Source organism: Saimiri boliviensis, chromosome 21 (genome assembly GCF_048565385.1).
Source record: "Saimiri boliviensis isolate mSaiBol1 chromosome 21, mSaiBol1.pri, whole genome shotgun sequence".
NCBI classification, from domain to species: domain Eukaryota; kingdom Metazoa; phylum Chordata; class Mammalia; order Primates; family Cebidae; genus Saimiri; species Saimiri boliviensis.
Genome location: NC_133469.1, coordinates 1817471 through 1834787, shown reverse-complemented (window position 1 = coordinate 1834787; position 17317 = coordinate 1817471). Strand labels below are relative to the sequence as shown.

At 43.4% G+C, this 17317-nt stretch overlaps 1 protein-coding gene across 1 annotated transcript in view; it reads left to right on the top strand.

Moving 5' to 3' along the window:
- Positions 1–17317, top strand: part of ARFGAP3 (ARF GTPase activating protein 3) — a 67910-nt gene that overhangs the window by 32056 nt on the left and 18537 nt on the right. Inside the window, exons 7-11 of the mRNA XM_039462984.2 lie at positions 1909–1968; positions 5999–6045; positions 7270–7409; positions 13993–14121; positions 14576–14698. Of these exons, the coding sequence (XP_039318918.2) occupies positions 1909–1968; positions 5999–6045; positions 7270–7409; positions 13993–14121; positions 14576–14698 (499 nt within the window). The remainder of the gene's footprint in view (positions 1–1908; positions 1969–5998; positions 6046–7269; positions 7410–13992; positions 14122–14575; positions 14699–17317) is intronic.

The following is a 17317-nucleotide window of genomic DNA, read 5'->3' as shown; positions in this document are numbered from 1 at the left end:
AAAAAAAAAAAGGGCCGGGCGCGGTGGCTCAAGCCTGTAATCCCAGCACTTTGGGAGGCCAAGGCGAGTGGATCATGAGGTCAAGAGATCGAGACCATCCTGGTCAACATGGTGAAACCCCGTCTCTACTAAAAATACAAAAATTAGCTGGGCATGGTGGCGCGTGCCTGTGATCCCAGCTACTCAGGAGGCTGAGGCAGGAGAATTGCCTGAACCCAGGAGGCGGAGGTTGCGGTGAGCCGAGATCGCGCCATTGCACTCCAACCTGGGTAACAAGAGCGAAACTCCGTCTCAAAAAAAAAAAAAAAAAAAAAAAATCCCATATCATATATTTCTAAAATAAAGAAAAAAAGAATATTTTCAGCAGCCTAAAGAAACTACGTAGCCATTAATAGTCACTTTTTATTTCCCTCTGCCCCTGGCATTCATGAGTCTCCTTTCTGTACCTATGGATTTGCCTATTCTGGACCTTTCGTATATATAGAACTATATAATATGTGGTCTTTTGTGAGTGGCTTTTTAAGCTTATAATTTGTTTCAGAGTTCATTCTTGTTTTAACCGCTATGAGTACTTCATTCCTTTTTGTAGCTAAATAATATTCCATTGAATGGATAGACTACATTAATTTTCTTTTTTTTTTTTAGATGGAGTCTTGCTCTATTGCTTAGGCTAGAGTGCAGTGGCGTGATCTTGGCTCACTGCAATCTCAGCCTCCTGAGCTCAAGCCATTCTCCTGCCTCAGCCTCCCAAGTAGCTGGGATTACAGGTGTGCACCGTCATGCCTGGCTAATCTTTGTTCAGATTTTTTTTTTTTTTTTGACATGGAGTCTTGCTCTGTCACCCAGCCTCGAGTGCCATGGCATGATCTCGGCTCACTGCAACCTCTGCCTCCCGGGTTCAAGCAGTTCTCCTGCCTCAGCCTCCTAAGTAGCTGGCATTACGGGTGGCTGCCACCATGTCTGTCTAAGTTTTGTATTTTTAGTAGAGACGTGGTTTTACCATGTTGGCCAGACTGGTCTTGAGCTCTTGATTTCATGATCTGCCTGCCTCGGCATCCCAAAGTGCTGGGATTACAGTTGTGAACCACCGCTTCTGGCCCCCATCTTTGTATATTTTAGTACAGATGGGGTTTCACCATGTTGGCCAGGCTGGTCTCAAACTCCTGACCTCAAGTGATCTGCCTGCCTCGACCTCCCAAAGTGCTGGGATTACAGGCATAAACTACTATATGCCCAGCCTACATTTTATCTATTTTTAAAGTAATAAATAAAATTAAAATAACAAAGTATGGTTGAGCGTGGCGGCTCATGCCTGTAATCCCAGCACTTTGGGAGGTCAAGGTGGGAGGTCTCAAACTCCTGAGCTCAGGTAGTTTGCCCAACTTGGCCTCCCAAAGTTCTGGGATCACAGGCATGAGCCATCGTATCTAGGCTTTAATGAAGGCTTAATAGAGTTGCTAACCAGGATCCCTTTTTAGTTAAAATAGAATAAATAAGGCAGATTTCTTGGCAACTGAAAATTTACATTTCTATCATCGATGTAATTGGTATTAGAATTTCCAAATATTAATATACATTGAGTATATAGTACACAGACGTACTAAGTATCTTATGACAGGTCACTTTGAAACACCAGATCATAAGGTAGAATTCTGAATCCTGTTAGTTGAAGAGATGACTAACATTTTTATTCTATAAAGCCATTGGATTAAAAATACACTTCTACTTTAATGGACTTTTACATCAAAATACTTAAACAATAAAATAGAATATGGAGCTAAAAAGATAGGTGATTGTTGGCAAAATTGGATAAGATATGTAGCACTGAGCAGGTTGAATTATTATACATTCAAAAGCAAATTAGGTTAGTTTATTTTTTGCACTAATAGCAATGTTTTGAATTTTCAGGTGGACAAGAACAAGGACCAAGTGTGGAAGGTCTTAATGTACCAACAAAGGCTACTTTAGGTAATATGCTTAAAAGCCTGCATTTCAATCTGAAGTGTACAACCCATTAAAAAAAAATAAACCCTCTTGCATTTGGCCTAGGCATCTCACCTGATGGAGTAATATAGCATCATGACCGAATCTGTTAATCAGATTTCATTAAGCAAAAGATGCTATATATATGTTTTTTATTCATCTCTCAAGCTTCCATCAAAGACGCTACATTTTAACCAGCTTGATAATATAAAATCCAGCAATGTGGCTGGGTGCAGTGGCTCAGGCCTGTAACCCTAACGCTTTAGGAAGCTGAGGTGATTGCATTGCTTGAGCCCAGGAGTTTGAGACCAGTCTGGGCAACATGGTGAAACCCTGTCTCTACCAAAAAAAAAAAAAAATTAGCCGGGTGTGGTGGAACACACCCGTAGTCCCAGCTGCTTGGGAGGCTGAGGCAAGAGGATCACTTGAACCCAGGAAGTTGAGGCTGCAGTGAGCTGTGATTACACCACTGCACTCCAGCCTGGGTGGCAGTGTGATACCTTGTCTCAAAAAAAAAAAAAGGGAGCAATGTGTACATTTAGCCAATATGGTTGCTGGTGTTTTTCATTGGTGAGTTTATGTTGCGCTGGCTCACATTCCCGAAATAAACTGGCCAGAACACCTACACCATTCCTTTTTACTCAGAACTCAGCATTTTTTCTCTTTCTAATTTTATCATAGGTGAACTTAGTCTTAAACCTTTCCTTATGAAGGAATTAGATTTTAATTGGTGCATATTACACTGCATTCGTTGGAAAGCAGCTGCTTTGGTGAAAATAACTAAACTGTTAGAAATGTTCCTGACAGGCGGCGCGGTGACTCACGCCTGTAATCCCAGCACTTTGGGAGGCCACGTTGGGTGGATCACGAGGTCAGTAGTTCAAGACCAGCCTGGCCAAGATGGTGAAACCCTCCATCTCTACTAAAAATACAAAAATTAGCCTGGCATGATGGCGTGCGCCTATAATCTCGGCTACTCAGGAGGCTGAGGCAGGGAATTGCGTGAACCCAGGAGGCAGAGTCTGCAGTGAGCCTAGATCGTGCCACTGCACTCCAGCCTGGGTGACAGGGCGAGACTGTCTCAAAAAAAACAAACACACACACACAGAGAGACACATACACACACAAAAGAAATATTCCAGCCGGGCGTGGTGGCTCACACCTGTAATCCCAGCACTTTGGGAGGCCGAGGCAGGCGGATCACGAAGTCGAGAGATCGAGACCATCCTGGCTAACATGGTGAAACCCCGTCTCTAATAAAAGTACAAAAAAATCAGCCGGATGTGGTGGCACGTGCCTGTAGTCCCAGCTACTCTGGAGGCTGAGGCGGAAGAATCGCTTGAACCCAGGAGGCAGAGGTTGCAGTGCGCTGAGATTGCGCCATTGCACTCCAGCCTGGTGACAGAGCAAGACTCCGTCTCAAAAAAAGAAAAACAAATATTCCTGACATTTTCCTCATGTATTAGACTTGTCAGAGATTGGAAGCAGTTTATGTGACTACTACAATACAAATCTAAAAGAAAGTGATGAAAAGAGAAACTCCTACAAACATCTTTTTCACACTTGAAATGTAATAAATGACATTATTCTCTACTTAGGGCTAAACATTGTAATCTTTTGCTGTTTGTGGTTTTATGCTATCTTTTCCTATCAAAGCACATTCTTATCTTTTTTTTTTGTTTGTTTGTTTGAGATGGAGTTTCGCTCTTGTTACCCAGGCTGGAGTGCAATGGCGCGATCTCGGCTCACCGCAACCTCCGCCTCCTGGTTCAGGCAGTTCTCCTGCCTCAGCCTCCTGAGTAGCTGGGATTACAGGCATGCACCACCATGCCCAGCTAATTTTTTGTATTTTTAGTAGAGACGGGGTTTCACCATGTTGACCGGGATGGTCTCGATCTCTTGACCTCGTGATCCACCTGCCTCGGCCTCCCAACGTGCTGGGATTACAGGCTTGAGCCACCGCGCCTGGCAATTTTTTGTATTTTTAGTAGAGACGGGATTTCACCATATTGACCGGGATGGTCTCGATCTCTTGACCTCGTGATCCACCCAGCTTGGCCTCCCAAAGTGCTGGGATTACAGGTGTGAGCCACCGTGCCCAGCGGGAAATTATAATTTTTAAAGTTTTGGGGCTGGGTATGATCATTCATACCTGTAATCCCAACACATTGGAAGGCCAAGGCAGGAAGATCACTTGAGGCCAGGAGTTTGAGACCAGACTGGGCAACATAGTGAGATCCTCCCATCTCTACAAAGAAAAAAAAAAAAATGCCAGGCCTGGTGGCATATGCCTGTATTCCCAGCTACTAGGGAGGCTGGGATGGATCACTTGAGCACAGGAGTTCAGTGCTGTAGTAGGCTCTGATTTCACTACTACACCCCAGCCTAGGTAATAGAGTGAGACCATCTCTAAAAAATAAAAAAATTTTGCCGGGCGCGGTGGCTCAAGCCTGTAATCCCAGCACTTTGGGAGGCCGAGGCGGGTGGATCACAAGGTCGAGAGATCGAGACCAACCTGGTCAACATGGTGAAACCCCGTCTCTACTAAAAATGCAAAAAATTAGCTGGCATGGTGGTGCGTGCCTGTAATCCCAGCTACTCAGGAGGCTGAGGCAGGAGAATTGCCTGAACCCAGGAGGCGGAGGTTGCGGTGAGCCGAGATCGCGCCATTGCACTCCAGCCTGGGTAACAAGAGCAAAACTCCGTCTCAAAAAAAAAAAAAAAAATTTTTTTTTGAAAAGTTTTTTAAAGATTTTGACGGGTAGAACTTAATAAAAGAGTTGCAGCATGGTGGCTCATACTTAAAATTTCAGCACTTTAGGAGGCTGAGGCAGGAGCATCACTTGAACTCAGGAGTCCAAGACCAGTCTGGGCAACATAGCAAGACCCCATCTCTTAAAAAAAAAAAAAAAAAGCCAGATGTGGTGGTGCACACCTGTGATCCCAACTACTCAGGAGGCCAAAGTGGAAGGATCCCTTGAGCTGGGAGGTCATGCCACTGCACTCAGCTTAGGCAACGGAACAAGACCCTGTCTTTAAAAAAAAAAAAATTGTTGTAATATGTTTTTTTTTTTTTTTTTTTTTTAATAAAGATGGGGTTTCACTGTGTTTGTCAGACTGGTCTTGAACTCCCAACCTCAGGTGATCTGCCCACCTTGGCCTCCAAAGTGCTTGGATTAGGAGCGTGAGCCACCACGCCCGGCTGTAATACACGTTTTTAAATGTTCCTGAAGAAAGTACTGAATGTGGGCTGGGCCTGGTGGCTCACACCTATAATCCCAGCACTTTGGGAGGCCAAGGAAGGTGGATCACCTGAGGTAAGGGGTTCAAGACCAGCCTGGTCAACATGGCAAAACTCCATTTCTACTAAAAATACAAAGCTTAGCTGGTCGTGGTGGTGGGCACCCGGGAGGCTGAGGTAGTACTGAATATGGGCCAAGCTCAGGCTCTTTATTTCTCTTCTGTGTGGTGTAAAAAAAAAAATCCATCTTCTCTGAGTTTAGAGACTGCATGGAAATACTGAGGACTCCATTTTGAGGAAGCTCTGTTAATCTCTTTTTTCCCCCCCGCCCCGAGACAGAGTTTCGCTCTTGTTACCCAGGCTGGAGTGCAATGGTGCGATCTCGGCTCACCGCAACCTCCGCCTCCTGGGTTCAGGCAATTCTCCTGCCTCAGCCTCCTGAGTAGCTGGGATTACAGGCACGCGCCACCATGCCCAGCTAATTTTTGTATTTTTAGTAGAGACGGGGTTTCACCTTGTTGACCAGGATGGTCTCCATCTCTTGACCTCGTGATCCACCCGCCTCGGCCTCCCAAAGTGCTGGGATTACAGGCGTGAGCCACCGCGCCCGGCCTTGTTAATCTAAAATATGATCATCAACTTGAGTCTTCTGGATGACAGACTAATGTAGAAAATGTTATCTCTTAATAAAGTGCACTGTCTTAGAATTTTAAAAGACACCAAAAAAGAAAAATTATTTCTATTGGTCTGACTTTGATTTTTATTTTTTGGCAGAGGTTTCCTCTATCATAAAAAAGAAACCAAATCAAGCTAAAAAAGGCGTGAGTATTCTGTACTTTATATATAAAATACCTGGTAGTTAAAGTTTAAAACTAAAAGCCACTTTGTCATTTTAATTTTATTCTTTTGAACCATCTTATGATAAATGTGGCTTTGATATAAGGAGTGTATGTTTTGTTCAGAGAGATTAATGTTATACTTAGCAAATTTTTTTTAGAATGATTATTTAACTTTTTTTCTATGACAAAATTCTGAAAAAAATTAACAAAGGTCCCCTGGGGATTTCTCTCCTGCTCGTGTGATTCAAAAAGCAATGATGTCTCGTGAGGCTTAGAGGGTAGTCCTCTGGTGAGCTTTCAGATACAGTGATGTGTTGCAGAGCACTAGCTCTGGAGGCAGGTGCAGAGTTTGAATCCTGGCCTTGCCATTTATTGGCTGTGTGATCCTGGTCATGTTGCTTAACTTCTATGAGCTTTATTTTCCTCAGCCCTCTGTATCCAGGGGTTTTGCATTCATGGATTTAACCAACTGCAGATCAGAAATATTTGGGGGTGAGGGGGAACAATAGACCAAGTGTAGTGACTCACACCTGTAATCCCAGCACTTTGGGAGGCCGAGGCAGGTGGATCACGTGAGCCCCAGAGTTCGAGACCGGCCTGGGCAACATGATGAAATCCCGTCTCTATAAAAAATACAAAGAGTAGCTGGGTTTGGTGGCCTGTGCCTATAGTTTTAGCTACTCAAGAGACTAAGGAGGGAGGATTGCTTTATCTCAGGAGGCAGAGGTTGCAGTGAGCCGAGATTACGCTACTGTACTCCAGCCTGGGCAACAGCTTGAGACCCTGTCTTAAAAAAAGTAAAAAATAAAAAGTAACAATACAACAGTAAAAATAATACAAATAAAGACACAGAAGTAGCACTGTTTCGTAGCATGTACATTGTTTGGGTATAAAAGTGACCTAGAGATGATTGAAAGTACACCGGAGGGTATGCATTGGTTAAATGCAGACACTACACCATTTTATGTAAGGGACTTGATCACTGCAGATTTATATTATCACCTACAGGATCCTGAAACGAGTCCCCCCATGCTGAGGGACTCCTATAATAATATTAACTTCACAGAGTTGTGAGGACTAAGGCACAGAATAAGCGTAAAGTGCTCATCACAGTGCCTGGCAGGTCCTAACCCTCAGGGAATGTTAGTTGTAGTTACAAAAGCTTTCGGACAACTCTTGTAGACTGTAGTCTTATGCATCTTCCAGCTTGGGGCCAAAAAAGGAAATTTGGGAGCGCAGAAACTGGCAAATACATGCTTTAATGAAATTGAAAAACAAGCTCAAGCTGTGGATAAAATGAAGCAGCAGGAAGACCTGGCCAAGGCAGCACCTAAAGAAGAATCAATGTAAGTTCAATTTCATTATATTAATACATTTTCAGGAAATAAAACTATTCTAGAACTCCAAGATTTGCTTTGCAAATGCCATGTATTTTTGTCGGGGGGTAGGGAAGGGTATTGCGAAGTTTAGTTTTATGAAAACTGATAACGCATTGTCATGGATTGGAAGGGAAAGAGACGAAGCTGTAAGCTGTAAAGGTTGAAGCTGTAAGGGCAGGACTGGGGTGACATCAGTGAGAAAGGAAAGATGGAGATGGATCGAGGTGTTTATACATGAAAGATGCTTCACATTATTAGAGTTGGAGAAATGCAGATTAGAGCCACAATAAGATACCACTATACCGGCCGGGCGCGATGGCTCAAGCCTGTAATCCCAGCACTTTGGGAGGCCGAGGCGGGTGGATCACGAGGTCAAGAGATCGAGACCATCCTGGTCAACAAGGTGAAACCCCGTCTCTACTAAAAATACAAAACATTAGCTGGGCATGGTGGCGCGTGCCTGTAATCCCAGCTACTCAGGAGGCTGAGGCAGGAGAATTGCCTGAACCCAGGAGGCGGAGGTTGCGGTGAGCCGAGATCGCGCCATTGCACTCCAGCCTGGGTAACAAGAGCGAAACTCCGTCTCAAAAAAAAAAAAAAAAGATACCACTATATACCCTCTACAGCAGCTATAATAAAAAAAAGTCAGGGCCCAGCGCAGAGGCTCATGCCTGTAATCCCAGCACTTTGGGACGCTGTGGCGGGCAGATCACCTGAGATTGGGAGTTCAAGACCAGCCTCACCAAAATGGAGAAACCCCGTCTCTACTAAAAATACAAAAATTAGCTGGGCGTGGTGGTGGGCGCCTATAATCCCGCTTCTCGGGAGGCTGAGGCAGGGTAATTGCTTGAACCTGGGAGGTGGAGGTAGCAGTGAGCCAAGATCACGCCATTGCACTGCAGCCTGGGCAACAAGAGCGAAACTTCATCTAAAAAAAAAAAAAAAAAAAGGATGTCAAATGTTGGCTAGGATGTAGAAAAATATGAACCCTCATACATTGCTTATGGCAGTGTGAAATGGTGCCAGTATTGTGAAAAACCGTTTGGCAGTCCCTCAAAAAGTTAAATGTAAAGTTTCCATGTGACCCAGCCAGTCTACTCCTAAGTATATACTCAAGAGAAATTAAAACATACATCTGTGCAACCACACAAAAACTTGCACATGAATTGAATGTTCATAGTGGCATTAATCCTAACAACTAAAAAGTAGAAACAACCCAAATGTCTACCAACTGATAAATGATAAACAAAATGTGGTATGTCCATACTGTGGAATATTACCCAGCCACAGAAAGGAATACAGTCCTGATATGTGCTGCAACATGGATAAACCTAGAAAAGTTTATGCTAAGAAAGAAGCCAGCCATAAAAGATCACATGATGATTCTGTCTATATGCAATATCCAGAACAGGCAAATCCATAAAGACAGAAAGCAACTTAGTGGTTGCCAGGGCCTGAGGGGAGGAGAAAAGGGACAGTGACTGCTGATGTGTGCAGGCGGCTTTCTGGACTGCTGAAAATGTTCTGGAGTTGGTAGTGATGGTGGCACAACTTGGTGAATGTGCTTAAAGCCACTGAATCATGTATTGAACAGGGTGAGTTTTACAGTATGTGAATTATGTCTCCATAATCAATTCTGAACATATGATGGAAGACTATGGCTCTGGTGGTGTCTCCAGAGGTTCTGAGCTTGGATCTTGGAGAGACAGAGAGAAGGAAGAGTTTCCGAGAATGAAGAAGGTGGAATTATCTTGTGTCGGGGGCCTGCCTGAAGTGGAGGAGTTGGAACAATAACGTGGAGCACCTTAAAGTGAGGCTGTGGTTGTCCACGTACCCGAGAGTCAGGTAGAGCTCCTTAAGCAGTGCTGTGATGAAGGGGCATCTCGGGAAAGTGCGTTCTGTAGTGTTATCCAGGCCACGAAGAGTGGGAAGGACCCTGGAAGACAGGAGGCCAGTGAAGAGACTGGTTTTCAGTAGACATTTGTGAGGCTCTTGAGAGCTTTCCGCTTGTGGAAGTCAGAAGAGAAAGATGGCCTTCTGGTAACTGTGACGGCGTACCAAAGATCAGGAGAAGGAAGGCAGGGGGTGCATACCCTCAGAGAGGAAAAGTAACCTGGATTCCTACTTTTTATGCATGTGTTTTTTTAGTGGTGTTTTCTCTTATTTTCATGTGTATTTTATCTATTTTAGCTTGAGTTACTATAGACGAAGAAAATAGTAACACCTATTTTATGAGGTTGTTTTTAAGGATTAGTTTAATAGCATAGATGCTTGTTAAAGTGCATCAAACAGGCTGGGCGCAGTGGCTCACGCCTGTCATCCCAGCACTTTGGGAGGCCGAGGCGGGTGGATCACGAGGTCAAGAGATCGAGACCATCCTGGTCAACATGGTGAAACCCTCTCTCTACTAAAAATACAAAAAATTGGCTGGGCATGGTGGCGCGTGCCTGTAATCCCAGCTACTCAGGAGGCTGAGGCAGGAGAGTTGCCTGAACCCAGGAGGCAACAAGAGCAAAACTCCGCCTCAAAAAAAAAAGTGCATCAAACAGTACCTGATGCATAGTAGGTGCTCAATAAGTGCAACTACTTTTCACACTGTCTTACTATTCATACTGATAGTTTGCTAAGGTGTTTATAAGGTAAGCCCAAATAATTTGAAATTGATAGTTATTTCTCCTTGCCATTTAACTCACAGAACATAGGGGGCAGCACAGAACTGTTGAATGTGGTTTGAAATGTTTGTGTAAAAATTTATGGGCCGGGCGCGGTGGCTCAAGCCTGTAATCCCAGCACTTTGGGAGGCCGAGGCGGGTGGATCACGAGGTTGAGAGATCGAGACCATCCTGGTCAACATGGTGAAACCCCGTCTCTACTAAAAATACAAAAAATTAGCTGGGCATGGTGGCGCGTGCCTGTAATCCCAGCTACTCAGGAGGCTGAGGCAGGAGAATTGCCTGAACCCAGGAGGCGGAGGTTGCGGTGAGCCGAGATCGCGCCATTGCACTCCAGCCTGGGTAACAAGAGCGAAACCCCGTCTCAAAAAAAAAAAAAAAAATTTATGTTGACTTGTCACAGACTTTATTTCTCTTACTAAGTTTTTGCTCCTGGTAAAGGGAAGAGTTAGAGTTGAGTGTTTCAATGGCTTCTCTTGGTATTTGGGAGTAGGCTCTGTCCAGATTACTCGTGCTTGAGGTTTTCCCAGAGCATGTGTAAAATCGGGCCTGATCAGCTCCCTTCCTGCAGATAAACTGGATTGAAAAGCTGCAGGTAAGCTGGGTGCAGTGAAGTGTGGTTGTTACTTCAAATATTAACATGCCAGTCTTCCTGAAAACGAGAAGCAACAATCGGCCTTTACTTGTATCTTTCACTAGGAGTGTTTAGTACATCACAAAAACAAAGATGCAGATCGCAGGACTTACGAATTTGATTTGAGAAGCCAGTTTGGCAACTTTTGTGGCCTTGTTCAGAACAGCCACACCACTGTGCCTTAATTACCACCATTGCCACTCAAACCTGTAGAAAGTACAGCTGTTTTATCCTTAATACATGAGCATTGTTTTGCAACTTAATTTTTTTTTTTGAGACGGAGTCTCCCTTTGTCGCCAGGCTGGAGTGCAGTGGTGCGATCTCAGCTCATTGCAACCTCCGCCTCCCAGGTTCAGGCAATTCTCCTGCCTCAGCTTCCCAAGTAGCTGGGGTTACTGGTACCCGCCACCATGCCCAGCTAGTTTTTGTATTTTCAGTAGAGACAGGGTTTCACCATGTTGATCAGAATGGTCCTGATCTCTTGACCTTGTGATCTGCTCACCTCGGCCTCCCAAAGTGCTGGGATTACAGGAGTGAGCCACTGCACCCGACGGCAAGTTACTTTTCTTAAGGGCTGTAAAGAAAAGTTATTTCAGCTCAGTAAACTGTCAGAGCAGTGTTGTTTCTTGTACTGTCAGAATATGAAAGCAAATGGCCCATGCAGTGTCCTGGTTTCCTTCTAGCAGTTTCCCAGCCTGTACTCAGTGTGCCCACTTGGTAGGAAGGAAGGAAGAGGCAGAGCTCCTCGGGCCGCAGTCCTCCCTTGAGCCGGTGCCCGTAAACACTCCTGGAGTTCTGAGAAACGCCGGGTGGTGGTTGTTGTTGTTATTGTTCTTCTTCTTCTTCTTCTTCTTCTTCTTTCTTTCTTCTTCCTTTCTCCTTCCTTCCTTCCTTCCTTCCTTCCTTCCTTCCTTCCTTCCTTCCTTCCTTCCTTCCTTCTCCTCCTCCTCCTCCTCCTCCTCCTCCTCCTCCTCCTCCTCCTCCTCCTCCTTCGTTTCTTCTTCTTCTTTTTGAGATGGTGTCTCGCTCAGTTGCCTGTGCTGAAGTGCAGTGGTGCTATCTTGGTTCACTGCAATCTCCACCTCCTGGGTTCAAGTGATTTTCCTGCCTCAGCTTCCCAGCAGCTGGGATCACAGGCGCCCACTACCATGCCTGGCTAATTTTTTTTTTTTTTTTTTTTTTCAATTTTTAGTAGAGACGGAGTTTCACCATGTTGGCCAGGCTGGTCCGGAACACCTGACCTCAAATGATTCACCTGCCTTGGCCTCCTAAAGTGCTGGGGTGTTCTGACTTCTTAACTCTGCTGGTGCTTCCAGACAGATATTCTCATAAGCCTGGATGTTAAAGTGCATGCTTTTAGTGAGTGACCCAGTCCCATGTCAGATTACCTAGGAAGGAAAACTTTCCCATCTCTCATCTTTCTAGCAGAACCTTTTCATCCCCATTCATCTTCTCCAGAGGAATCTGTTGCTATAATTATATGTATTCATGATTTTAAACAGAGCTATTCTTTTCCTCCAAAAATTATACTTGAAAGAGTACTATTTATTTGTTAAGGAATAAAATAGCCGTAACTCTTTCTGTAGAAAGAGTGAGGAAAACAAACTGCCATGTGAAAACAGACCAAAGAAATCTTGCTAGACTCATTAAAGAAAAGAAACAGCAAAAGCAAGATTACTTTTTCCTAGTAAGAAATTCTGGGCTGGTTATGGTGGCTCATGCCTGTAATGCCAACACTTTTTGAGGCTGAGGCAGGTGGATGGCCTGAGATCGGGAGTTTGAGACCAGCCTAGCCAATATGGTTGTCTCCACTAAAAATACAAAAAAATTAGCTGGGCATGATGGCAGGCGCCTGTAATCCCAGCTACTCAAGAGGCTGAGGCTGAGGCAGAAGAATCACTTAAACCTACAGGGCGGAGGTTGCAGAGAGCTGAGATCGTGCCACTGCACTCCAGCCTGAGCGACAGAGCAAGACTCGGTCTCAAAAAAAAGAAATTCTGTTGTCCTTCCCTGTTACTACACAGAAATTTATTTGTATTACTAGGAATTTATACAAAACCTCTTTTACCACAAATTCATGACATTTTACATGCTTTTATAAAGTGGATGGTAACTTAGAAATCCTTGTAAGGTAGGTATATCATTTTTCAGGGCCCTGAAATGTTGCTGTCTCACTAAAATATGATACAGTACTGCTGTTCTTGCTATACAGGCATAGTTTTCTTTATGGAAAATTAAGTCATTATTGTATTTTTTAGAAATCTGAGAGCAAGGACAATGTTTTGTACATCTTTTTACCCCTTTGGTGTCCCGCTTGTGGCAGGTATTTGATTTTCAATAGAAGGGCAGTATATGACTAGTAGTGCTAAAGATACTGTGGGCTGATAAGTGACTATCCCATTTTATTTTATTTTATTTTTTGAGACAGAGTTTCGCTCTTGTTACCCAGGCTGGAGTGCAATGGCGCAATCTCGGCTCACCGCAACCTCCGCCTCCTGGGTTCAGGCAATTCTCCTGCCTCAGCCTCCTGAGTAGCTGGGATTACAGGCACGTGCCACCATGCCCAGATAATTTTTGTATTTTTAGTAGAGACGGGGTTTCACCATGTTGACCAGGATGGTCTCGATCTCTTGACCTCGTGATCCACCCGCCTCGGCCTCCCAAAGTGCTGGGATTACAGGCATGAGCCACCATGCCCGGCCTGACTATTCCATTTTAAATGCCTGATTGCCTAGAGGTCTCCTACAAGAAATTCTTCTGTAAACTGAAGGATCCTTTTACAATTAAGTAACTGCTCCTTAATTGATGTACTTGTGAAGTCAAATTTATGTTTATTTATTTATCTTAAATCAAGACAGACTAGTGAGACTAACCTCATGATTTGATATGTAATGTGGAAGTGTAATAAAATATTAGTCCAAGTAAGAAACCCTGCTTTTCATTATCCCATATAGAAGTGATTTGGGTAAACATTATGTTATTCAGTAACAGGTAATGTGAACTAAACTTGAACAGTGATACAGGTTGAGTAGCAATGAGAAAGTGGCTGTAAGCTCATTCAAATTTTCTTAAGCGTCCAGTCAAAAAAGGCTGGTAGAAAAAACGCCAACTTGCCTTCATAATGGTTAATTATGGAAAAAATCATGAAGCTAAAAGTATACATTTCATGTTTAATTTTGCTTGCTATTTTAATATAAGAACAAAGGATTAAAGCTCAATTAAGGAGCATTTGGTTTTTTGGCAGTGTTTCGTCACTACGGTTAGCCTATAAGGATCTTGAAATTCAGATGAAGAAAGACGAAAAGATGAACATGAGTGGCAAAACACACGTTGACTCAGACAGACTTGGCATGGGGTTTGGAAACTGCAGAAGGTATGTGAGACTGCTTTCTTGGAGTCAGAATCGAAGCCAGTTTGCGAATCATCAATGGATTTTTCTTGGACTGTGTTACTTTCAACTTTAGAGATACTTTCTTGTTATTCCTTATCTTCTTTAATTGTTTTTGCTTTGCTCTAATTCAGTATGACATGCAAAATTTCAAATTTGGTTCTTTAAAAAAAGGAAAAAGGTCTGACTCTTCATGAAGCACACAGCAGAGTGGAGGCCGTGAACATAACCAGTATTTGTGACCGCGTTTTGTGTAGATACAGCCCTCACAGAACTTTAGCATTTTTGGTAGCTTGTACCAGAAAACCTTTGCTTTATTGCTTATGTTTTTAACCACTCATAAATTTGTCTTTGTTCAACATGTAGCTGAAAGCTTTTTTTATTTTGGAAAAACAAGTTTGTGAACTTACTGATTTATATATTTTTCTGTTTTCTCAAGTGGTATTTCACATTCAGTGGCTTCAGATATGCAGACCATAGAACAAGAATCACCCATCGTGGCAAAACCAAGAAAAAAGTATAATGATGACAGTGATGATTCATATTTTACTTCCAGCTCAAGGTATTCTATGAAAAATCACTGTTAAAGTGTCATTTTGAAAAGCAGAGACTAGTATGGATTTATTAGTTTATTTGCATTAGGAGAAATTCCAAATCAATTTACTTCATTGTTTTTAAAAGCTTTAGCTGGAGCCAAGGCTATTCTTTGGAATAAAAATTAGAGAAACATTTGTGAAAGGACAATGTATGCTAATATTAAAATGTTTGATAATAAAATCAGCAACTGTGATTAAAATTAGAGGTAGGAGAGATGTGTTTATTTAAGTTTTGAAATTGGAGAAATCTGCCCAATTCTGAAGGTATATGTTACTTTGTTTTAGTCTAGCAGTTGGAAAATTACACCGCTCTTTCTCAGGGCTTCAGTAGATTTCTGTGTTTCAGAATGCCAGTTTCAGAAAACTCCAAGTGGCAGAATAGAGTGTTTTTTTTGTTTGTTTGTTTGTTTGTTTTGTTTTGTTTTTGTTTTTTTTTGTTTTTTTAGTTTTTTGAGACAGAGTTTCGCTCTTGTTACCCAGGCTGGAGTGCAATGGCGCGATCTTGGCTCACCGCAACCTCCGCCTCCTGGGTTCAGGCAATTCTCCTGCCTCAGCCTCCTGAGTAGCTGGGATTACAGGCACGCGCCACCATGCCCAGCTGATTTTTTTTGTATTTTTAGTAGAGACGGGTTTCACCATGTTGACCAGGATGGTCTCGATCTCTCGACCTCGTGATCCACCCGCCTCGGCCTCCCAAAGTGCTGGGATTACAGGCTTGAGCCACCGCGCCCGGCCAGAGTAGAGTGTTAAATAAACTCTCTCTGTGTGTGTATTGACTAATGAGGATCGTGATTGCACCTTGAGGGGGTCCCAGAGTAAAGCCTAGGTTCCTCTCCTTCAACACTCACTATCTGATGGAGACAAGATGCATAACTCTAGTGTGAAGCAGACTAGAGAGTAGTTCACGGTCAAGTGGCCTGCCAGGGCAAAGAGAACACGTTGAAGCTTTAGTCAGTTCACTTCGTAAGGCTTCCTCAAGAGCTTGCCCAGCCCAGGGGGAGGTCTGCGAAAAAAGCACCAAATGAACCTGTGATTTCACTGGAACAGGCACGGCACATCTCAGGAACAGAGGGGTAAGAATGGGGGCCCAGGGGCCAGATGGCATGGGTCTGAATTCTGGCTCTCACTCATGTGTGACCTGGGCCAAGTTATTTAATTTCTTTGTGCTATAAGCTTCCTCATCTGTGAATTAGGGACCCTAGCAGTGCCTACCCCTTAGGGTTGTGTGAGGATACTGTAAATACTATAGCACATTTACAGTGGTGCTTGGCTCTTAGCTGCTATATGGTAATATAGAAACTCAGTTTAAGAGACAATAGAATCTAATTGTGAAATTATAAATTTTCCAATCAATGTTTATAGACAAGGAACTTTATAAAGAATACTATCCTTAACAATGTCTCTAGGTATAGCTCCAAATTATTTCAAGTCCAGCGATTTTACAAAAACAAAAAAAATGTAGTTTATTGGTGTTCCATGTCGGTACTTTGAGACTTGAATGGTTTTATATTTGCCTATCCTTTGCAGCCTTTATAATGCACCAAGTTTCACTTTACTCAGAAGTGATACCCAAATCATGTCTTTTAAAGGTACATAAATAGATTTTACACAGAATAAAACTAAATTTTTTATTTGATTTGGAAACTGCATGCATGTGAAATCATTTCAAATATGAATATTAAATGAGGGACTGCGTCTGGGTCAGAGGACACTCTTGGCAGTACGGGGTCTGTATTTGCCTGTGTGGCTTCTCCACAGCATCTTTCATTATTTCACTGCTTATTAGCAACCTCTGCCGTTGATAGTATAGGAACATAAAGAAAGTTTAAGCTGGGCATGGTGGCTCACACCTGTAATCCCAGCACTTTGGGAGGCTGAGGCAGGAAGATCACTTGAGCCCACAGAGTTCAAGACCAGACTGGGAAATATAGTGACACCTCATTTTTACAAAAAAAATTCAAAAATATTAGCTAAGCATAGTAGCACATGCCTGTAGTCCCAGCTACTTGGGAGGCTGAGGTGGGAGGATCACTTGAGCTGGGGGGGCAGAGGTCATAGTGAGATTAGATCACACCACTGCATTCCAGCCTGGGCAACAGAGCAAGACCCTGTCCAAAAAAAAAGAGAGAAAGTTTAATTGAAATCAGTACTGTTGCTTGGTAGCCGGGTTGGTAAGAGAGGTCTAAGTGAGGTGCCTAATGGAAACCTCAGAGATTCTCACTGGCTCCCGGCCACTGACAGGCGCCGTGAGGCTTCATCTGCCTTGTACGGGCTTCAGCGATCTTTCAGACTTCTCGTTCTTCAAGGGCTTAGTCAAAAGAGTTAGCCGTAGCAGCCACTGTTGCTGTGAAACAGTTATTTATGGTTTAAAACCTGGGAGCAGATGGCATATCTATCTAGACCACACTTCCTGAACTCTTGCCAGAGAGACTTAGGTGTGTCGTTTCTTGTGACCTACAGATTGTCTAATAGGAACACAGATGCCCTCTCTAGTCCTCCTTGGTAGGGTGACCACCATTAGTAGCACAGGGGTACTATTAGGTACTTTGGCAACTGAGGTTAAAATAAACATGGACTCTGAAAGC